The sequence below is a fragment of the Zootoca vivipara genome, chromosome 8 (assembly GCF_965207765.1).
Source record: "Zootoca vivipara chromosome 8, rZooViv2.hap1.1, whole genome shotgun sequence".
Classification (NCBI taxonomy): Eukaryota; Metazoa; Chordata; class Lepidosauria; order Squamata; family Lacertidae; genus Zootoca; species Zootoca vivipara.
Window position 1 is genome coordinate 84016925 of NC_142591.1, and position 24485 is coordinate 84041409.

A 24485-nucleotide genomic window follows, 5' to 3' on the forward strand; every position below is an offset into this window, starting at 1 on the left:
TAATTAAACAAAAGGCAACTAAATAGGTCGTGCCGCTCTGGCTTCCATTGCAACATTAAAGCAGAGGTGAATTAAGCACATGTAGCAGCAACCTGATACAAAACAAACACGCACACACTAGTCAAGGGGAATGTAGCCTTTAAAGGTAGCTCACGAGGAGGGTTTTGTTTTTTGTTTTTTAGAGGCAGAGAGAAATACGAAGGGCTAAATGAAACACCACCGAAAACATACGATACCCTACAGCAGCTGCTCCTTGCTCTCACAGGATCCGTCGGGATACCGAAGGAGAAGGATCCGATCGCTCAAGGTGCCGGGCGAAGGAGAGGCAGAGTTCCCGCCTCCAGCCTGATTTAAACATGGGGAAAGCCCCGCCCGGCTGGCCCTATTGGTCAGCCGGGGAATGACGGAGGCGGGAACCTCCATCTCGCGAGAGGGCTGAACTCTCAGCCCCCTCGCAAGGGTCGAGACGGGCCACGCCCACAACACCACCTCCGTAAAATGCGGAAGTGGTTTTATTTACTTGAAAGTAAGTCCAATGCATAGCTATGCAATTAGCTCTTAAAGTGTGTGTGCAAGAATCGTGGACTTTGTGATTTGTTGTAGTAATATTTATATTCTGCACAAATAGAGTACTGTGTGCAGCTTGACTCTTACACAAATAAGGTAATATATTTGGGTGTGCTTCATAACATTTCCCACATACTGTTCTGAGCTTTCTTTAAGCGTGCAAGGAAGGGGAGGGACGGTAAAGCCATTGGTGCCTTTTGCCTTTGTGAAAGTAGCAGGAAAAGGGCTTGCATTTTCAGAGTGAGAACGGACTCGTGGAAATGCAGGCCAGATTTGGGCATGCTGTTAATTTAGACTAAGCACCAAGAAGAACTTCCTGATGGTGCAAGCCGTTCCCCAGCGGAACAGACTGCCACAGGAAGCAGTGGACTCTCATTTATTAGAGTTTTCTGATGGGAATCGCAGCCTGCTTTGAAAGATGGTGGACTCTCCTTCATTAGAGGTGTTTAAGCAGAGGCTGGATAGCCACCTACCAGAGGTATTTCCTGTATCATCAGCAAGGGATTTGGCTAATGACCTTTGAGGTGCCCCAACTCTATGATTCCATGCTAATTCAGAGAAATCGTTACTTCTGGCTCTAACCTTTACACAGGCCCTGAAATACCAGCTACTACAGGGTTCCCATCACCAGGAGGTAGCACTTTAGGCGGGCGGAGGCTGCACAGAGTGTAATGGAAAGAATTGCTTGAGTTTGCTGCTCTGTTCCTTAATTGCTACAAAGGATGCTTTGAGAGAAGGGTTGGGAGGTGAGATTTCTGACTCTAAGCCAAACCTGATACTTACAAGTGATCGCCGTGTGACTTTCAGGGTTCTTGCCTGCCCACCAACATCTTGTGCACCAACCTTGAAATGTCCTTCAGAATTCCACAGACCCAATTAGATGGGATCACATGATCTTCTTCCCATCCTGACACTTCGCTATCTCCTTCTGCGGCTCTGCTCTCAAGACAATTCGTGGAGCCGAGGGCACCAAGCAGAGTAATAATGTAAAAAGCCTTGCAAACGGAAAAACCCAGTTGCTTCCAGAGCCTTCTGGTCCACTATATTCCCCCAATGGGTTCATTACTACAACCACTATTCTGCTGTGTTCATAGATCAGCGGTTGTTCCTCTGCAAGCAGCCACTGGGGGAAAGGAAGCAAGGATTTTTTTAAAAAAAAATTAAGGAACAATATTTATTTTGCTTATTTGAAAGCCAGTCAGGCATGTGTAATGCTAATGTAGGCTGTGCTGTGTGTAAGACCACCTGAGAAATAAATGCTTCCAAAGCCTGAGCTGGGGTGATGAGAGACAATTTATGCATGGCATGTTGAAAGGAAGATTGATCCTGGAAGATTCAGGGCAGATAGAAGAAAGAACTTCTTCATGCAACGCATAGTTAAACTTTGGAACTAGGTCCTGCAGGAGGCAGTTACAGCCATCAACAAAGATGGCCTTAAAAGAGGATCGGGCAAATTCAAGGAGCCATGCATAGCTGCCAAGTACCCCGTTTTCCCCAGGAAACCCCCGTTTTTACTTACCTTTTCCCGGTGGTCCCCCGTATCACTTCGTCTCCCGATTTTCTCCGTTATTTTCTCCTGCCGGCGGCCATTTTGTTTCCTGATTTGCCCTTCTATGGGCACAAAAAATGGCCGCCGCCAGCTTCAAAAGTCGCATCTACGCATGACCGGAAGTGCGTAGACGCGACTTCCGGTGTCGGCGGCGGCCATTTTTGGTGCCCATAGATGGGCGTGGCGACACCGGAAGTTGTGTCGACGCACTTCCGGTCATGCGTAGAAGCTACTTTTGAAGCCGGCGGCGGCCATTTTTGGTGCCCATAGAAGGGCAAAGCGACACCGGAAGTTACGTCGACGCAACTTCCGGTGTCACACGGCTGCCGGTCCCGGATTCTGCAGTCCGGGCCTTGGAAGGTAAGGAGCCATGCTCTGCATCTCCACATTTGGAGGCAGCAATGCTTCTGAATACCAGTTGCTGGAAACCACAGGGAGGAAGAGCGCTCTTGTGCTCTTGGGCCAACTTGCAGGTTTCTGACAGGCAACAGTTTGGACAGTCTGGGAACAGGATGCTGAACTAGATGGGCCACTGGCCTGATCCAGCAGGCTCCTTTTGTGTTCTTGTTGGGTAAAGTTGACCTAGGGATGCAGGTGGCGCTGTGGTCTAAACCACTGAGCCTCTTGGACTTGCCGATCAGAAGGTTGTTGGTTTGAATCCCCATGACGCAGTGAGCTCCCGTTGCTCTGTCCCAGCTCTTGCCAACCTAGCAGTTTGAAAGCATAGCAGTGCAAGTAGATAAATAGGTACCACTGCGGTGGGAAGGTAAACGGCATTTCCGTGTGCTCTGGTTTCCGCCACAGTGTTTCGTTGTGCCAGAAACGGTTTAGTCGTGCTGGCCACATGACCTGGAAAGCTGTTAGTGGACAAACACCGGCTCCCTTGGCCTGAAAGTGAGATGAGCGTCACAACCACATAATTGCCTTTGACTGGACTTAACCGTCCAGGGGTCCTTTACCTTTACCTTTATCTTTACCTAAAGTTGACTTGATGGGTAGAGGTATCCAAGGCTATACCCCCCTGATGTCCTTTTCATAGTGCATTCATGGTGGTTTCTGCTCATGATGGCATTGGGGCAGCTCCACGAGATCAAACTTTCAAAACTGTTTGCATCTGCAAAGGTTTGGGGACAGACATGCTCCTTTATTTGCAATTGGTGCATGTTCTATAACTTCCTGCTGAAATCCTGTAATGTTTCACACTGCAAGTGTTCCAAGTCGGGTTTGTTTGTGTTTTGGTCTTGCTTTTGTTGTGCAAGGGTGCCTTGCCAGGGAGCAGCATCTGTGGTAACACTGAAGAAGCAAAAAAGTGGTGGCAGGTATTTATGTGTGTGTAAAGGTCAGTGTCAGGGGGAATGGTGGAGACTGCTGCTCCCTCCTCTACCTCTCAAAGAAGAGGGAGACAGTATAGATTTAGAACAGTGGTTTGCAGAAGGTCAAAGTCCAGAGGCTGCAGATGGGAGAAGCTGGGAAATATTGGGAGAGGAGCAGGAAGAAGAAAAAGAGGAAGATGGAGGAGGAGGAGGAGGAGGAGGAGGAGGAGGAGGAGGAGGAGGAGGAGAAGAGAGTCAGCTGGGGGAGTGTCTTTAGAAAGCATGCCCCCCCCTGTTCCCAGCAAGCATTGAAAGTAGGAGAACAGAAAGCTCAGAGGCAGAAAGCACAGATCAGCCAGCACAGGGATGACGTATGATAGGAGAGACAGAGGGGGTCGGACTTTACTCGGAGCAACACCATTATCTAAGAGGCGGCATCATACACCTATCTCTGTGAATATTGAAATAAAAACCTTGGTAAGAACTTCTTGTTTCCCCATTTCTGGCTGCTAGCTGTGAGGAAGAGGGATTGGATTCCGTGAAGCCTGACAGTCAGTGACTGTTCTATCTCTGCATTCAGAGGCTGAAAACCACAGGAGAGGACAGTGCTGCTGTTTGCGCATTTCTCTGGTCGGCCATTGTGAGAACAGGATGCTGGACTAGATGGGCCATTGGTCTGATTCAGCAGTACTCTTCTGATGTTCTTATCTATGAATTGGGCTTCCATCAAGTTGGGCAACTGTGCTGAGTTTCACATTCTTCCTACCAGTAACCCATGTCATAGTCTTCAAGTTTGTGGGATGTTTAAAAGAACCAACCTGGTTGTCCCTAGAAGGCAGGAGGAAACCTGAGGCATTAGAAAGAGGAGAGTAAGAGGAGGCAGCTGGGAGGAATCTGTGCCAGGTCTCGCTCTCCCAGCCCACAACTCTAGGAGATCTATTAATTCATTCAGAGCAAGTTGGAGCACCTAACCAAACCTCTCTTTATGGTTTTTAATGATATCATAATGGATTGTGTCGTAAAACACGGGGCTGTTTAAATAACCCATCATTAAGCAGAGGGGCCCTTCTCTGATTGGCAGAAATGCGTTTGCTTAATGCTGCAGTATGAAATTGCCTTTTAATGCATCATAGCAATTAAGCGTTTTGCTTAAGCACCAGTCAAAAGGGGGGCTTAGACAGATATGTCACCCGCTTATCAAAATGGCTGTGTGGGGCCTGGAGCCGCCTCCTGCTCCCACTCCCCATCCCTTCCCCAGCTCACCCACTGGAGGAGGACAGAGAGGACTTTTAATAGCACAGAGTGAAGAGTTTATTAGCCCTCACCTAGTCCGGCGTGTCTGGTTACGGATATGCTATCGATCGGGCTGAGTGAGACATTAAGGGGATGCCATTATGTCAATAGGCGTTGATGGCCTTGAAACACAATCCATCTCCTGTCGGGAAGTGGAAGAGACAGGGCATCCTACTTGTGCGTGCCATTAGAGAAGTCTTTGTTCAGGCAGAGGGGGGGGGGCAACCTTCAAGGAGTGAGAAATATACCTTCAGATTTTTTGAAGGTCAGCTCTTCTCCTGTACATGAGTAGCAATGCCAGTTTTGGATATAACCTAAAGTTGCTTTGGTTGAATGTAGGCAGCTATGGATGTTCTGGTCCGTCTAGTTCAGTTTTGTCTACAATGCCTGGCAGAATCTCTCCTGGCCATGAGATGTGGGTTTCTCCTGGTCCTACCTGGATATGCTGAGACTTGAATGAACCTGGGACCCTCTGCCTGCTGAGCAGATGGCCTTTCCACAGATATTCAATTCCAGGCTCCCCACAGGTTCAGAAGTCAGACCTTTTCCTTTATCTTCTACGCCTTCTCCCATTCACATCAATGGGCAAGCAAGGATATGGGTATCATAAATGGTTATGGGATAAGGGGCCTAATTCCATCACTTAGTCCGAAGCCTGCTCCATCCCACTTTTTAGAAAGAATGCACAGAAATTGGCCATTCAAACTGAATGCCTTTGTACAAATTCTGTGCACACTTTTCAATTTCTACAGTGTGTCCAATTTCTACAATGTGTTTCCCCATAAAAATACACATTTTAATGTGTGTTTTTTAAATGTAAAATGTGATTTTGTGTGCGTGCGTTCTTTGAACACTGAAACTGCCTTGCAAAATCCAGCAAAGGTTGCAATCTGATTCCAACCTGCAAGCAAGTTTGGGAACATGGGATCAGGCCATCCATTGAGAAAAGCAGGCTGAACAAATTCCTCCTCCATCCCTCCTAGGTATAACTGCATGTGATAAAATTATGTAGGCAGCTTATGTCACGGTGATTCAGCCAGAGGTGGAGAAAAATGGGTGCAGTAGGTGTGGCTTGCTCCGGGTGTCAACCCTGAGCGAACCCTGCGACACATGCTGGTGCTGGCGCACTCCCCTGGGACGTGTGCCATTGCTGGAGCACCCCCGTGGGTGGCTAGCCCCACCCCCGCGGGCAGCTAACTCCGCCTCTGGATTCAGCACATGGTCAGCTGGCCTACAGAGGCAACAAATTGGTAGGTGATTGGGGAGGGCTTCTGTCTGAAACATTTGGGAGGCAAGACGCTTCAGTCTCTAGTCAAAATTAGGGTTGTTTTCTGATTAAACAAATTGTAGGTGATCCATGCAGTCAATGAAATTAACATACTTTTGCACTTTTCTAAAATTATAGTTTTGCAGCGTGGGGGGAAATCATTTGTTTTTTTGATGATAGATGCATTCCCTGTAGCCAACGCTGTCCTAGGTGGGTCAAGCCCCCCTAGAATAACAGAATCATAAAGTTGGAAGGAACCTCAAAAGTAACTTTGCTAATTCTGCTATAAGCATCCTTATTAGGTAGGCGTTTAACCTCTCCTTATGAACTCTCCTGTTTCAGAGTGAACAAGGGATGCCTGTTTTAAGATGGTGGCTGCCATCTGCAGGTTGCTGGACTCCATCTTCCATCATCCCCAACACCCATGGTCAATAGTCAGGGATGATGGGAGTTGTAGTCTAGCCATACCTGCCAAGTTCCGGCCTGAGAAATAAGGGACTGGACCGGAAGTAGCAGACCGGAAGTAGCACTGCCGCCATTTTGGAACTGGGCAGAGCATGCTCAGAAGCGACTTTTGATGATGCTCTGCCCTGTTCCAAAATGGCCGCCGCACCAGAAGTCCCGCTGCAGCCATTTTGGAACTGGGCAAAGCAGTATCAAAAGTCGCTTCTGAGCATGCTTTGCCCAGTTCCAAAATGGCCGCCGCGCCAGAATAAACCGGGGAAAAACAAAAAAATCTGTTTTTTCGGCTGGGGACAGCTGGAAAAACGGGGGTTTCCCAGGGAATACGGGAGACTTGGCAGCTATGAGTCTAGCCACAACTGGGGGGTGGGCAAAGGTTAGCCACCACCCATAGGTTAAAGGCTGCAACCCTAGTATAAATGAGTGGCTGTTTTCAACCAAGGAATAGATGTTTGGACCTGTGTAGGGTAAAGTACAGGCTTCCTCAACCTCGGCCCTCCAGATATTTTTGGCCTACAACTCCCATGGTCCCTAGCTACCAGGACCAGTGGTCAGGGATGATGGGAATTGTAGTCTCAAAACTTCTGGAGGGCCAAGGTTGAGGAAGCCTGGTAAAGTCCAATGTTCTGATCCTGCAATAGCTTTTGATCTTGCAAAGGCATCTGCTAATGAAAGGGTAGACAATTTTGTGCCCTCAAGATGTTGATACACTACAACTCAACATCATCCTTGATAATTGACCAGTGATTCCTGAACTCTTTTGGGCCGCCTCCCACTTGGTTCCATAAACTCATCTACAGAACCCCTAACCCTACACTATAGAAATCATTATTCAGGGGTGGCCCGTGTTTTGTTAGCTCAAAAACTGAAAACGAGTGAGGTCCCAACTAAAGAAGAATAGCAACTTAAACTGATGGAATATGCACAGCTTGCGGACTTAACGTACAGAATAAGAGAACAAGAACAACGTACATTTAAAAGAAGAATGGATAATGTGTTTATTGAATATATGGGAGGAAATTGTGTACATTTGAAAAATGTTGGCAGCATTAAGATAAATTCAACAGCGTAAACAAGTGTTGTTGGATGTAATAATGGAATACTGAATGGTTTAGTTACAGGTAGGTAGCCGTGTTGGTCTGAGTCGTAGCAAAATAAAAAAATTCCTTCAGTAGCACCTGAAAGACCAACTAAGTTTTTATTTTGGTATGAGCTTTCGTGTGCATGCACACTTCTTCAGATACACTTGAAACAGAAGCAACCAGACCCTTATATATATTCAGAGGGTGGGTGATGGGAATGGGTGATGGGCTGTAAGACTGGTAAACCTGTTGATGGCTGTTAACGACTGCTGATTACTGCAATAGGTCCTGCGGGGAAAAAACAAGGGCTGAGGCTAAAGAAAGCTTGATCATGCATAATGAGATAAGAATCCTATGTCTTTATTCATCCCAGGTGGCTCCGTGGTTTGAATGGTTTAGTTTACGTAAAATATGCAGGGATTTATGATATGCAAAATGAACCATGGAAAGAGAAGAAGGGAAGTCTATTGACATTTTAAGGTTGTCTAAAAGAATATTCTAAAGTGAAAAACAGAAAATTTAATTTTGTGTGTGTGTGTGTGTGTAGAGAGAGAGAGAGAGCATTATTCAGAGGAGCAGGTTTCACAACCCACCAAGAAAGATAACAACACAATTAAATTCAAAAGAGTCACGATTAATTGCAAACCTATTCAAAATCCAATTAAAACTATTTAGTTTAATTAATTCAACACAATGAATGAATTAATGAATTAATTAATGAAATTAATTCATTAACGAAAGTGATACTGCCCACTTTTAGCTCCCCCCCCCCCGAGGTATTCCCAGTGTTCTACACAGTGGCTCTGATACTCTGGAACAGATGCTGGAGAGGACACAATGGGAAGGGAGAATCACACAAAAACTGCCTCTCCTTCTCTTACACAGATGCTGAGTTAGAAGCTATTCCTTGAGCAGGACACCAGCACTGCATTTTCACCCATCGTCTAGAGTGCTGAATAATGCAGCCTGGCAGTTGGCATACCTCCCCCTCCCCTTGCTCCCATCCCTCCCCCGCCATTTGAGGCCAAAAGAAAAGAAGAGAAAATTGGGGAGAATTCTGAGCCAGCAGCTGGGAGGAAATGCTCTGAATGAGAAGTGTTTTGCATGCGCATCTGGGGAGGCGGTCATTTGGTCTTCCTATTTTCGCCTCCTCTTAGGGAAACAAATCTTGCCTTCCACAATAATAACTTCCCATCTTTGATTGCAAGGATTCTGAATGAAACCCGTGAGTTTGTCAATTTCAGCTATTCATGAAGGAAGCAAATGCGACTCTCTAACTCAGGCATCCCCAAACTGCGGCCCTCCAGATGTTTTGGCCTACAACCCCCATGATCCCTAACTAAGAGGACCAGTGGTCAGGGAAGATGGGAATTGTAGTCCAAAACATCTGGAGGGCCGAAGTTTGGGGGTGCCTGCTCTAACTCTTCCCTTCTTGTTGTCATCAGCTGTTGCTGGATCATAAGGAAACCACAGCAAGACTAGATCTGTCACTGGATGTCACCTGAATTGAAATTCAGAGTAGATTTAGAGGTATAATAATAATAATAATAATAATAATAATAATAATAATAATAATAATAATAATAATTTCCCCCATCACTTGGTAGTCACAGGAATATAGGACTCATCCAATGTACTCAGCCCTGGAGCGCATGGTGAAATGAGAGTGAAAAGAGCTCCTCTAAGCCTCTGCAGAGGGCAGTTCCGTTTGCAATGAATAACCACAGTGCTTCGCTAGTTCAGCTAGGATGAGGATTAGACATTACCCACCAATGATGTATAGTGTCTGGAAATGGAGGGTCCATTTCTGAATGACACTGGTGCACATGCGAAGCAAACATGCTGAGGCTTTCCTTTTTCTTTTTCTCCCTCCCCCCACCCGGCTGGTCCTCAGGTGGATGGAACCCATGGTCGCTGTGGGGAGAATGCACCCGGGACTGTGGAGGAGGCCTGCAGACTCGCACCCGTACCTGCCAGCCCCTTCCTGACGATGGCCTCATCTGCGAGGGGGTCTTAGAAGAAGGCCGGCTTTGCAACAGGAAAGCTTGCAACCGTAAGTTACTGGCTTGTGTTTCCAGCTCATCAGCTTCACGATCCTGACAACTGTGCAGAACCGTTGCTCACATTCAGGCCCCATTAAGGCTCGCACATGACTGTGGGTTGCGTCCAATGAAATCACCACATTGGCATCTGCTTGCACAAAATAAGTTTCCCTTCCCTTTCATCTCCTCGTTCACCCTTCCCCAGATTTGCTGCAGAGGGTGGTAGGAAACCCTGGAACTGATTTTGGGGTGTGTTGGGGGGTGGGGAGGAGAATCATAGAATCATAGAATCTTAAGAGCTGGAAGGGACCCAATGGTCATCTAGTCCAGCCCCCTCCCACAATGCAGGAATCTCGGCTAAAGCATCCATGACAGATGGTCGTCCAACTTCTGTTTAGAGACCTCCAAGGAAGGAGAGTCCACCACCTCTTGTGGGAGTCTATTCCACTGCCAAACAGCTCTTACTGTCAGAAAGTTTTCTGGGGTTGGACTAGATGACCCTGGGTCCCTTCCAACCCTATGATTCTATGAGATCAGGAGAGCCTCTGTTATCAACAGGGACCAACAGAGAATTCGCAACTCACCCTTATAACATAATCTCCAACATTCCTCAGATGAAAATTATTATTTAAAAACTATCAGATTCTGGTGAATAGGACACACTACCATGGCTTGTTTTAAGGCAGAGTTGTGGAATCTTTTGCAATCCAGACATGGTTGGGCTCCAATCTACCTCAGCCAGCATGCCCAATGGTGAGGGTCTAAGGAGTGTTTGCCTTTTGTGCATCCCGGCATCTCTGCATCGTGCTGTCTTGCTATGTCTGCCTATAAATGCAAATCAAGCAGTCAGAAATGAGAGCTAAATGAGGCTGGCTAATCCTCCAGTTTATTGAAACAAGCAAGAGATCATGGTGGAATGGTAAGGAGGGACATCTTACAAGTTTGTACCAGGCCTGGAGAAATTGTATGTGGGCACGGCCTCTCTCTTTTCCAGCACTTCCCACAAATTACAGTAACTACTATGGGCAGGCTAATGTGAGCGAGCCTTGCTGATTATAATTATACCTTTATCTCCAACTTTCCCCGTGGTTTTCAGTGAAATACATTTGATTAGACCTTCCGACTAGTCCATTCCCCTGCAGCCTGGTGCCTTCCAGATATTTTGAACTACAACTCCCATCATTGCTCCAGAGGCAATGGGAACATAAAGAGCACAAGAAAAGCTTCCTGGATCAGGCCAGTGGCCCATCTAGTCCAGCATCCTGTTTTCACAGTGGCTGACCTGTGGGAAACCTCTAAGCAGGATGTGAGCACAAGACCACTGCCCTTTCCTGTGGCTTCCGGCTTTCCCTAGAAGCACAAAATGAAGATGCTTCATCTTTAAAATCATGTACAAGAGATGAACAGAAGAGAAGGGAATTGCAGCCTTTAAATGTCCACCTGAAACTTGCATTAATTAATGGCCGTGGGGTGAATATTGCTGGCTGATCAGATTTATAACAGAGCTTTGTGGAAATTGCATCTCTGTCAAATTTCATTTTGAAATGTTGGTTTTGCAAGCAACCCAACAGCCTGCCAGAGGATGAGGCTGTCCATAGACCTGTGAAAATAGTGGCGATGATACCTTGTCATGAAAAATCAAGAGCCTGCTGGCTCAGGCCCATGACCCATATGCTCCAGCATCCTGTTCTCACAGTGGTCAGCCAGTGGGGAAACCCACAAGCAGGATTCGAACACAAGACCACTCTCCCTTCCTGTGGTTTCCAGCAACTGTTATTCAGAAGCATTGCTGCTTCCAACTGTGGAGGCAGAGCATAGCCATCCTGGCTAGAGGCCATTGATAGCCCTCTCCTCCTCCATGAATTTGTCTAATTTCCTTTTAAAGCTATCCAAGTTGGTGACCATCCTGTGGCAGTGAGTTCCATAGTTAAACCGTATGCTGCATGAATAAGTCCTTTTCTTTTATCTGTCCTGAATCTTCAACACTCAGCTTCGTGGGACACCCACAAGTTCTAGTGTTGTGATGGAGAGAGAAAAGCTTCTCTCTATCTACTTGGTTCAAAACCTCTGGAGAGCACCATGTTGGGGAAGGCACACACAAGTTGTTGGTGTGTCTATTTTTTATTTATTTAAGGAAATTATAACTTTATTCAAAAGGAAGGGGAAAGTAGACTTCCTTAGCAGAGTCAGGGATGCAACAGCCCTTGATCAGAAGAGGTTGAGCCTTGGAAAGACTAGAATGATTTCACACGTTGTTTGGCATTTCCATAAAGTTAAATCATATTGTAGCTGGAATCTTTAAATGGAAACTTTCCACTGCATTAGGCTTTCATCATTTCATTCCCTTTGACTAATTTGTCTAGACGGGCAGAGGGATCCTTGCCAAAGTTTCCCCTTGTTGACTTGCCTCTATCTGTGCTCTATCAGCTCTCCAAACAGGCGTGGGACTGAGGGCTAGGATTAGATGAGACGGCGGGAGGTTTGTGATCTGGATCTCATGCAGGTTTTTATCCTATTTTTTAAAAGAATGAATCAAATGCACCTGAAAGGGGGGGGGTGTTTTCCTACCCAAAGTACAGAAGGAGGGAGATTTGATATTTCCTCCTGTGTCCATTTTCAATTCTATCAGCAGCTCCAGAATGGGGGGGGGGAGGTCCTCTTCCTCGTTCCTTTTCTATTTTGTTTGTTTGCCTGTATGTTTAAAGGAGAACCTCATCTACTTGTGACCTAAGACAGAATAACTAAGGCATTGGTTTTCAGTTGCTCCCTCTCCAAATCCAGTTCAATTTCCCCAGAGGAACGGCAGCATCCAAGCCTTTGTACTTTAAATGGAGTCCTTCCAGCACTTCCCTCTCCCTCCACTCAATAGGAGTATGGCATCTAGATCAAGGGAAGTAATAGTACCACTGTATTCTGCTCTGGTCAGACCTCACCTGGAGTACTGTGTCCAGTTCTGGGCACCGCAGTTCAAGAAGGATATTGACAAGCTGGAACGTGTCCAGAAGAGGGCAACCAAAATGGTCAAAGGCCTGGAAACGATGCTTTATGAGGAATGGCTTAGGGAGCTGAGTATGTTTAGCCTGGAGAAGAGAAGGTTAAGGGGTGATATGATAGCCATGTTCAAATATATAAAATGATGTCATATAGAGGAGGGAGAAAGGTTGTTTTCTGCTGCTCCAGAGAAGCGGACACGGAGCAATGGATTCAAACTTCAAGAAAGAAGATTCCACCTAAACATTAGGAAGAACTTCCTGACCACACATTTTAAAAGGGCATGGGGTGTAAATGAAATTAACGAAAAGGTTAAAATGTTTTTGTTTTTTTTTTGGCCTGGCACCTAAAGGTGTATAATGAAGGTGCTAGGTGAACTTCCTTGGGGAGAGCATTCCACAGATAGGGAGCCACTGGAGAGAAGGCCCTGCTCTTGTGTTGCCACCCTCCGGACCTCTCAAGGAGGAGGCACACAAAGGAGGGCCTCAGAAGATGGTAGCAGGGTCCATGTAGGTTCATATGAAAAGAGGCAGTCCTTGAGGTATTGCAGTCCTCAGCCGTTTAAGGCTTTATAGGTCAAAACCAGCACTTTGAATTGAGCCCGGAAAGTAATTGGTAGCCAGTGCAGTCAGACCAGGATTGGTCTAATATGGTCAAACCGTCTTGCCAGTGTAATGAGCTACCTGGCTGCTGAATTCTGCATCAGCTGAAGTTTCCAAACCGTCTTCAGAGGCAGCCCTATGTATAATGCATTGCAATAATTCCTTTTAGGAAAAGGGGGGTGTACCAATGCAATAATAATGCCATATCTATAAAATAAGTGAAGCAGATGTGATCGAGAGATGATCTGATTAATCGTCTAGAGATTCTGCCTTCAGTCGAGTGCTAAATTCCAGAAAACTTTCCCCTCTTTTTGAGGATGCAGCGCAAGAGGTATCTGAGCATTGCTGCAGTCATTGAACAGTTATTGAACAAAATCCTTAATGGCATTTCTGCATGTGAGGGCGAACCTGCTCCATGCAGGGGAGGCTGGAACAAAGCGCTTTGCCTGCGAGAGGGGACTGTGGAGTTTGAAAGGCTCATGAAAGCGCTCTCTCCGCTTTCACGTCAGAAGACCAAGTGGGCTGTCAACCAATATCCCTGCCAGACCTGTCAGCTACGTGACATCATGCCAGGCTCAGTTACTAATCATGACCCCTTTGCAGAGCGGAAGGGGAGCTGGGATGCCTGTGTGTTTTAAGTGGTAGATCTGAAATGGAGAATCAAAGGGGAGATCACATTCAATAAAGTGCACAAACTCAGAATGTCTCAGCTGAGAAAACCCTCTCACCAAATTGAGCCGCGAATCTGCAAACTATAAAATTCCACAGTTTGGACTCTTAAACATTTGTCACAAGGACAGCCCTGTTGGATCAGGCCAAAGACGCATCAAGCAACTGATTTCGTCCCACTTTTTCATCTCAATGGAACACATTCACAGGTGCATGACATCCCATTACGACCATTATGGTCAAAGGCCTGGAAACGATGCCTTATGAGAAACGGCTTAGGGAGCTGGGTATGTTTAGCCTGGAGAAGAGAAGGTTAAGGGGTGATATGATAGCCATGTTCAAATATATGAAAGGATGTCATATGGAGGAGGGAGAAAGATTGTTTTCTGCTGCTCCAGAGAAGCGGACACGGAGCAATGGATTCAAACTTCAAGAAAGAAGATTCCACCTAAACATTAGGAAGAACTTCCTGACAGTAAGAGCTGTTCGGCAGTGGAATTTGCTACCAAGGAGTGTGGTGGAGTCTCCTTCTTTGGAGGTCTTTAAGCAGAGGCTTGACAGGCATATGTCAAGAATGCTTTGATGGTGTTTCCTGCTTGGCAGGGGGTTGGACTGGATGGCCCTTGTGGTCTCTTCCAACTCTATGATTCTATGATTCTAGTAACTCAGAAAGAGTCATGGGTGGGTAGCAGGTGGCAACATGGATTTTGCGTCTGGGCCAAAGCTGTTGCTTAAGGCTAGGGCCACATCTGCACTCAATTCGGACCAGGCTGGGATGCGTATAGGGCACATTACGTCAGAAGTTGCCAGCCTTTTCAGGCCTGTGAGCACATTTGCAGAGTGCAGAAGCTGTTCTCACAAGCGCATACTTGTTCCAGAGAGTCAGTGTGGAGCAGTGCGTTAGAGTGCCAGTCTAGGACCTGAGATACCTGGGTTTGAATCCCCACTTAGCCGTGCAGCTCACTGGGGAACCTTGAGCCAACAACTGCTTCTCGGCCTAGCTGACCTCACAGGGTTGTTGCAGGGATTAAATGAGAAATGAGGCAGAGCACAGCCATTAGGGCCATCAATTGCCCTCTCCTGCCCAGTGTTTTCTGATGCAGGGGAGGTTGCTGTCCTTTCTGCAGTGCTGAACTGAGATTCGGCTCCTGTTCCAGCCCCCCTCTCTGTGTGGGATTGAGGGACTGGCATACGACGGTGTAATTTGCCCCAGGCTGCAAACATGTATTGGGCACAGTGCCCATCCAGAATTTAAGCCAATGTGTCATGCTGTCAGGTCTCTGCCCCAAGGAAGTTACTAGCTGGTGGCATCCACAAGGGAGGGAAGAAATAAACAAAGACCAGCCAGCACCTTCCGCAGCCTCAGATTCTAACCCAAGAAAAGCAATAAAGGGCACCAGCATTTCATAGATGGTGTAAGCTTTTGCATATAAATGCAGGCTTCCAAGTGTCTTCATAGGCAAAAGTCTCATGCCTCCAGGGTCTTGGTGAGAATTACTGTTTATTGCAGATTGAAAACAGAATTACTTCAGGTTTAACAACAGCCATTTTCCTTTCCCCCAGCTGGTGTCTTTTCTTTCCGTCCAGCCAGTTTGGGGGTTTTTTTTGGAGGGGGGAGGGGGAGAAAAGCCAGTTTGTAGGACAGCATCCAGACTTTGTAGTAATTTCTGTTTATTGCTTGCTCGAGGCAAAGAACCCAGCAATCCCTTCCTTGCTAATTCAGACACGGAGACCTCTGCCATCTATTGGACATGGACCAAGGTAGCGGTTTCACAGGCCAAACACATCTCAGCAGCCAGCAACTAGCATCATCTGCCCAATATGTGAGGGGCGGGGAAGAGGTATATTTGTTTAGTGGACATGGAAGGCATGGTTTGGTAGAAAGAAAGGAGAAAATCTGGCAAATTCTCATCTGCGTTCTGAGAGCAACCCACCCACCCACCCCAAAAAAGAATTTGTAGAATATTAACAGAGTTATAGAACCATAGAGCTGGAAGGGGCCCAAAGAACCATCTAGTCTAACCCCCTGTGATGCAGGAATCACAGGTATTCCCATGAAGGGTTTACTGCATTTACTGGAGTTTAGCATCAGATTGGGTGTTAGGGGCCAGAGCCATTTCACCAGCTGACAGTGGTCTAAAGCAAACCTGATTATGGTCTACAGCTGCTTGTCAGCATCTGAAGGAGCCTCTCCACCCCCATCGTTCTGCCCAGACACTGAGGTCCAGCGCCGAGGGTCTTCTGGCAGTTCCCTCGCTACGAGAAGCCAAGTTACAGGGAACCAGGCAGAGGGCCTTCTCGGTAGTGGCACCCACCCTGTGGAATGCCCTCCCACCAGAGGTCAAAGAGAACAACAATTACCAGACCTTTAGAAGGCATCTCAAGGCAGCCCTGTTTAGGGAAGCTTTTAATGTTTGATTTCTGTATTTTAATGTTTTGTTGGAAGCCGCCCAGAGTGGCTGGGGGAACCCGGCCAGATGGGCGGGGTATAAATAAATTATTAATATTATTATTATTATTATTATTATTATTATTATTATTATTATCTGAGACTTGACACACCTTGGTGATGTCACAGGTATGAAGTGATGGAGAAATTGGTCAGTTTCCATTATTTTCAGTTTCTCATTTCTCCAGTCTTAAATTCTGTTCTCCAGAATTCTGCATTAGTTTGTGATTTAATTTTCAAAAGACAAGTATTTTAGCAAATTTTCTCTGGATAGGGACATTTTCCCCAATATAATGATTTGTGTAATGGTATTTTCACTCATTTGTGCATTTTATGAACATTTCCCCCTTAATATATGCATCAGAACGGTGGTTAATAACAGCCGTGTTTTTGTTTGTGTAATGTTTCTGTAAGCACCAGTTAGTGAGCTTTACATTAAAATGCAAAGTGAACTGGATTTCTCCCCCCTCTCCCTCCCTACTGTTGTGCACCAATAACTATAAATTCTTCAGCAAACCGAAGCCCAAATTAGGGGGAGGGGGATAAGAGTCTACCAGTTGCATGCTCTTTTAGGCCAGGGCTTGTCCATGCTCTTGTGTTACCAGGTGATCAAGAGAGCCTTGGAGCAAGCAGGTGTCCAAAAGTTGACATTCAGAGCCTCTCAACCTCCCCAGCTGTCACTGTCACAGCACAGTTGTTTAGGGTTGGACAGGACTGATCCTTGCTGCTCCTTGGGAGACCTTGCTCTCTTAGCATAACCTACCTCGCAGGGTTGTTGTGAGAAAAAGAATGGGGGAGAGAAAGCCCTGTTAAGCTTCTTGGAGAGAAGGTGGGCTTTCAATGCATTAGAATTATGATTGGAAAACTGGGCAGACACTTGCTTCAAGCTTTCATGTGTTGGCGAAACAATCAGTGTTCCGGAAGACATTTCTAATTAATTCAGACTGCACACTGGAGTCTAAATTAACAGTGAAGTGCTTTTTTAAAATAGTTATGCAGCAGAACTAGCAGTTTCCACCCACCCCTGCTTCAATTCAGAATATACATTTCCAAACAGCCTCCTCACAGTATGTGATGCTAAAACAGTATTTTTCTTTTTGTCATAATTAAACGTTTCACCCCCAAAATACACAGAAAGTTCAGAAAATAGGAAGGGCGTGTGCTCTAGCTATACAGACTCTAGCTATACAGACCAGCAATGTGCCTCCCTCCGAAAGATCAGTACATCTCGTGACAGGTATATTCAGTGGTAGGACACCTGCTTTGCATGTAGAAGGTCTCAGGTTCGATCCCTGGGAATCCCAGGGAGAGCTGGGGATATTTTTTGTCAGAAACACTGGAGAGCATCTGCCACTCAATGCCCTAGCAGGGGTGGCCAACTCCCAAGAGACTGCAATCTACTCACAGAGTTAAAAACTGGCAGTGATCTACCCCCTTTTTGGGGGTGTGCGGGGCAAATATGTTGAGCTTTTTTTTAGGGGAGCTAAACTTCTTTGAGGGGAACCAGTGATCTACCAGTGATCTACCACAGACATCCAGTGATCTACCAGTAGAAAGCAATCTACCTGTTGGACATTATGGGCTGACAAGCTCAGAACCAAACAGTCCGCTAAAATCAGGTTGCAAAACAGCCAAGTTGACACTCTAAGCCAGGCATCTGCAAACTGCGGCCCCCCAGATGTTTTGGCCTACAACTCCCATGATCCCTAGCTAACAGGACCTGTGGTTGGGGAAGATGGGAATTGTAGTCCAAAACATCTGGAGGGCCGAAGTTTGGGGATGCCTGCTCTAAGCAAATCCTACCTGAGAGCCAGTATGGAGTAGTGGTTAGAGTTTTGGACTAAGACCCAGGAGACCAGGATTCAAATCCCTACTTGGACACGGAGCTCACTGGGTGACCATGAGCTGGTCACTGCCTCTCAGCCTAATCTTCCTTGCAGGGTTGTTGTTGTGGGTATTAAATGAGAAGAGGGGAAAAACCATGCCCCCTTGAGCTCCTTGGAGAAAAAGATGGGCTACGGATGCATGCAATCAATCAATCAATCAGATGACATTTAGAGCAAAGAAACAAATGGAGAAGCAGCTTTGGTAGTGATTTCCAGAGAAATAACAGCAAATGTGAGCATGCTTCAATGTTTTGGTGGCAATACCAGGGGAATAGCATGGCAGGCACTTTTTTTTTGGGGGGGGGTGCCATTCATGTGCAAGTCTGGGATCCGATTGCATCCCAACCTTGCAAAGCAATTCGGGGAGTGTGACATGAGAAGGACCCAACAGCCATGTCCCTTTTTGATCCCTGCCTCTGGAGGGCGAGGATGGCATCGAAGAACGCCTGACATCCTTCTCACACCGCCCTCCCTGAGCCGCTTTGTGAGGCTGGGATCATCCCAACCTTGCGAAGTGGCTCAGGGCTGGCATTGCTCCAGCAGCAGGGGCAGTGGGCTCCATTCACCCTCCATGCCCCGAGCGTCATAGGAACATGCTCCGTGGCTGATGGCCACCCTTTCGCTGGTCCACAATGCCCTCCCTAGGTGCCTGCAGCCCTATTTCCAAACATACTGTGCTTGCAGTCATTTGGAGCCTCCGATGGGCCTGAGGCTGGCAGATCATATGCTTAACCCCCAAAGAGGGAACTTGGAGTTGAGCTTAACTGATGGGAAGACCTTCATAGGTTGAGGAGCGAAGACATAAAATCATAGAGATGGAAGAGACCGCAAGGGCCATCCAGTCCAACCCCCTGCCAAGCAGGAAACACCATCAAAGCATTCTTGACATATGCCTGTCAAGCCTCTGCTTAAAGACCTCCAAAGAAGGAGACTCCACCACACTCCTTGGTAGCAAATTCCACTGCTGAACAGCTCTTACTGTCAGGAAGTTCTTCCTAATGTTTAGGTGGAATCTTCTTTCTTGTAGTTTGAATCCATTGCTCCGTGTCCGCTTCTCTGGAGCAGCAGAAAACAATCTTTCTCCCTCCTCTATATGACATCCTTTCATATATTTGAACATGGCTATCATATCACCCCTTAACCTTCTCTTCTCCAGGCTAAACATGCCCAGTTCCCTAAGCCGTTCCTCATAAGGCATCGTTTCCAGACCTTTGACCATTTTGGTTGCCCTCTTCTGGACACGTTCCAGGTTGTCAGTATCCTTCTTGAACTGTGGTGCCCAGTACTCCAGGTGAGGTCTGACTAGAGCAGAATACAGTGGTACTATTACTTCCCATGGTGTCACCATGATTTCAAGCTGCTTTGAATTGGTGGTTGAGCAGGGTAAATTCCCATCACCGTCACCTGCCCAGTCAATTAATGAATAAATCCAAACTGAAGCAACAGTGTGTCAACACGCTCCCTGGCACGGCGTCGCAAAGTGCCAACGCCTGTGGGTTTCATGAGACGGTGCCACAGAGTGGGCTGAGAACATCACCAGCAGCTCCTGTTTACTCTCTGAAAACAATAGCAGCAAGGGAGCCAGCTGAATTGGGTGCACGCTGCCGTCTGGCAAGCAGCAGCACCTGACGTTTCAGAATGTATACGCAGATCAGGTGTGGCAGAGGCTTCTTCGCACTCCTTGTTCTGCAGGCTTGGTTCTCCACCTCCACCACCACAGCAGGCAGCTGTCCAAATTGATGCACATCAAAGGGTTGGCTTGCTCAACACGCTTCTTTCAGAAACAACTTTGGGATCCGTATGTTTTTTTCCTGACATTCAAAGGGTTCCTGATCATGGGCTTGCTGCTGCCACCCACCCCTCAAATGCCCCAAAATATCACCCCTTGCGAGATAACATGAAACGTCTCCCTCGTGCGCTCAGGGTGACGGAATAGTTATTCTGCATCACAGCTGGGCTTGTAAAAGGTTCCTTGACATGCTATGCGTGGGATAAGCCTGCTGTCAGTCAGTAATGCCTTAATACTCCTTTGCTGAGAGATGACCTTTTACAAGATCTACATCATAAAATAAAATAAAAAAACCCACAAGGATTGCTGTGGCAGATCAGGCTTCTGCCACAGGTTGCGCGACATGAATAATGAGCCTTGGCACTGACATGGCACATTGACGCACCTGACAGTCATCGGCGGAGCGAAGCACCGTCCCCACGAAGAAAGCCTACAGCACTTTGCATTATTTAGCTCAGAGGGAAGGCAGCTAAGGAGAGGCAGGATGGAATGTTTCTAGGCATGGGGTGGGGAAAGCAGATAGAGGGAACTTTATTTCCCCTGCCACTCTCATCATAATGGAACTAGGACGGGGGGGGGGAGAAATCTGGTGCAGTTCACATTGAAAGGAGAATCTACCTGATTCACACTTCCCAAAACAAAGCGAAACACAACCGATCCACCAAAAGCCTCGCTTTCCCAAATTTTGCAAAGCAGTTTGTCAGTCAAATATCTCCCACAAAAATGGTAAAGAGCATATATTATTGAATGATGAAAGGCGTATATTATTGAAAAGAGCTTGCGGAAAATGCGTCTGTTGGACAAAAGTGCATACCAATATGTGTAGGATAGGAAAAACCTGGTGGAGAATTTTGACGAAGCAACTGATTTTGAAATGTGGAGAATGGAAGATTCTGACTTATCCAAGGCCCTTCTCCATGTGCCTCCTTCATGAGACGCCCGAAAAGTGGCAACATGAGAACAGGGCCTTTTCTGCAGTGGCTCCTGGTTCATGGAATGCTCTCCCCAGGGTGAAAAAATTAGGCACCAGATGAAAATGTTTCTCTTTAACCAGGCCTTTGGCTGCTTCACCTCCCAGGGCCTTTTAAATGTGTTTGTGTGAAAGGGTTTCTTGTTATTATTATGCATTTTGTGTCCTCACTTTGCATTTGTATGTTGGGAACCACCCTGTGATCTTCAGGTGAAATAGGTTGTACAAATTTTAATAAAGAAGGAGAAGGAGAAATGAGAAACTGAAATTGACAGTTTTGCCCATGCCAAATTAGAACTCAGGGTCACCCCTGTGAATCTAATTGGCTGTAGGTTCTAGACCAGACATAGGCAACCTTGGGTCTCCAGGTGTTTTGGAACTACAACTCCCATGATCCCTAGCTAACAGAGCCAGAGGTCAGGGAACATGGGAGTTGTAGTTCCAAAACATCTGGAGAGCCAAGGTTGCCTATGCCTGTTCTAGACAGACCAAAGGAGCTTAATTCTTGATACACACCACACAATTTACACCTAAGAGCACAAGAAAAGAAGAAGAGCATGCCTGATCAAGCCATTGTTCTCACAATGGCCAACCAGATACCCCTGGGAAATTTGCAAGGAGGTCTCAAGGACAACAACCCTCTCCCTTCCTGTGGTTTCAAGCAACTGGCATTCAGAAGCTTTGCCACCTTTGACTATGGTGGCAGAGCACAGACATCATGGCTAGAGCATGTTGCTGTCAATGCCAAGGTTGCAGGTTCAATCCCTGTAAGGAGCAGCTACATATTCCTGCATTGCAGGGGGGGTTGGACTAGATGATCCTCCTAACTGTAGGATTCTATAAGAAAGACATTTCTGAGTATTTCCCCTGCCATAATTTCAGAGACAACAGTGCCTTTGCCCATGAATTTGAACAATTTACGGTACTTTCAGAACCACCCAAGTTGCTGGTCATTACTGACTCCTGCAGGGGTGAGTTCCACAGTTCCACAGAGTTGGCTGCCCAAGATCTTTCAGACAGAAGCAGGGCCGGCTCTAGGTAAGGTCCCGGTGGCACGGCGCAAGCCACGCGGAAACCGGGCAGGGCGCTGCAAGGACGGGGGCGCCAGAGCGATCTCAGTGCCAGGGCGCCCGACCTGCTCCAGACTGCCCTGGACAGAGGACTGTCCTCTGTAAAGGAGGGCACATGTCCACCCTGCTCTTATAGAGCCACTGAAGGCCCAGAACCTCCTCTTCATTTAATGTGAAACCTAAGGCTAGAAGTACCTTTGCTGTTGTGGAACTTCTGGTGACCCATAGACCCTCGAAGGCTCCCAGTTCAACTCAAGACCAGATGGTGGGGAATAGACTCTGATTTTGGAGCAGGTTGTCAGGTGGCCTCAATGGGGGCTTTTGTGTTTTTGTTCTTCCAAGAAAGAGACCTTCTTAAAATTCAGGCCTTTTGCCCCATCAGCTTTAATTAGCAACAGGCACAGCAGCTGAGACCAGGCATGCCAGCAGGGGAGCAGAAAGCAATCACACAACTCATTAGCAAGCGAGATCAGTCATTAGGAGAGGTTCATCAGGTGGAACCTGGGTGCTGAGCTGGAGAAAGGCCGATGGGATTATCTCCCGCTGAACAAACTTGCTGGATCCTGCCAGAGAATTTGTCTTCTTCCTTGCCACCAGCAGGAACCGTGCTGGAAACCACAGAGGTTCTGTTAACAAAAAGAGAATATATATATATATATATTGACATTATCAAATTTCAAAAAGCTTCCTTAACCTAAAAGTTACCTCGCCCAGCCCACATTTTACCAGCTTCTCTGCAAGGGTATCGGGGACTACTTTGTCAAAAGCCGTGCTGAAATTAAACTTGTTGTCTTCGTCTTTCCACTTGTCTCTTTAAAAACCATCAGCCACCCAAATATTACTGAGCATGTGTGTTATACTTACAGACACACATGATTAGCCTTGGTCTCTAATAGCAGGACTGTGCTCACTGCTGCTGTTCCTAAAGAGAAGAAATGCACTATGCATATTGATGGATTGGGAATTTTCCTTAAAGCAGCCACAGCTATGCAGCTTTGTTAATGTAAGAACACAAGAAGAAACTGCTAGATCATTGATTCAAATAATAATAATAAATTGTTGTTGTTGTTGTTGTTATTACTCTGCCCATCTGATTAGGTTGCCCCAGCCCTCTGGGCAGCTTCCAACACAATATGCAAAAACACAGCAACAACAACAACAACAACAACAACAACAACAACAACAACAACAACAACAACAACAAAGCAGAATATCAATACAGGGCTGCCTTCAGATGTCTACGGAAGGTTGTATAATTATTTATCTCTTTGACATCTGATGGGAGTGCATTCCATAGGAATAATAATAACCTAGTCCAACATCCTGTTCTCAAATTGGCCAACTTGTGGGAAACTAGCAAGCAGGATTCAAATGCAAGAGCCTTTTCTCCTCTGCGGTTTCCAGCAATTGGTACTCAGAGGTATTGTTGTCTCCGACCTTGGAGGCAGGACAGAGTAGAGCCCCCATCGTTCAGCCCAGACACTGAGGTCCAGCTCCGAGGGCCTTCTGGAGGTTCCCTTACTGCAAGAAGTGAGGTTACAGGAAACCAGGCAGAGGGCCTCTTGGCACGCCCTCCCATCAGGTGTCAAGGAGATGAGTAACTACATAACCTAATAATAATTACTGATGCCCATGCCTTCTAAGCTAAACCATACCTTTATGCTCAGAATGCTGTGGGAACGAGGAAGAGGCTGCTGGGGGTTAAAAAGCATTGATGATGCTACATCTTCTAAAAATACTCCTATGTTTTTAATAGCCGCAAGGCAGAAGTTCAACAGGGGCTTTGTTGTTTGGTGTTTCTACAGGGAAATGGTCAGTATGACTCTTAAGTACCACCACAACAGGTGCTTTGATTACCAAATGTTTCGACATGTGCTTTGCTTTGCATTTGAAATGAAATTTCATTGGGGGGGGGGAAGGAGAAGAAGAAGAGTTTGGATTTGATATCCCACTTTATCACTTTGAGGAGTCTCAAAGCGGCTAACATTCTCCTTTCCCTTCCTCCCCCAAAACAAACACTCTGCGAGGTGAGAGAGACTTCAAAGACTTCAAAGAAGTGTGACTAGTCCAAGGTTTTACTGTACACTGGCTCTGCCAGGCTTTGCAAAATCGGTGGATGGTTGATTTACATTGGACCTCCTTTTTAATCCTAGCCAATGGACATTACAATTCCCGAAGCCAGTCACTGAGGTCCACAGATAACCGGAAGAGAGATGATGTTGACGACGTGCAGCAGTATGGGTATCCTGCGCCTCAAATAGGTAAGTCATTAACACAGCTGAAAGGGGGAGGAGGAAGTCATTTACTCGGTTATGCTTACTAATTTATAAGGCAGGGGTCGGCAACATGAGGCCCATGGGCCGGATGTGGCCCATGAAGACCATTTTACCGCCCCATGAGCCGGCCCTAAACTGAGCCGTCCGCTTGACAAGTCCACCATGTGCTGTGCTAAACCAGCGCAGTACGGCATGGGGGGCTCGCCGA

The 24485-nt window shown here is 46.7% G+C and overlaps 1 protein-coding gene across 1 annotated transcript in view; it reads left to right on the forward strand.

The window, feature by feature from the left end:
- Nucleotides 1-24485, forward strand: part of LOC148684925 (adhesion G protein-coupled receptor B1-like) — a 93913-nt gene that overhangs the window by 50570 nt on the left and 18858 nt on the right. The window contains exons 2-3 of the mRNA XM_088676420.1: nt 9428-9586; nt 24155-24262. Coding sequence (XP_088532546.1) covers nt 9428-9586; nt 24155-24262 — 267 coding nt within the window. The remainder of the gene's footprint in view (nt 1-9427; nt 9587-24154; nt 24263-24485) is intronic.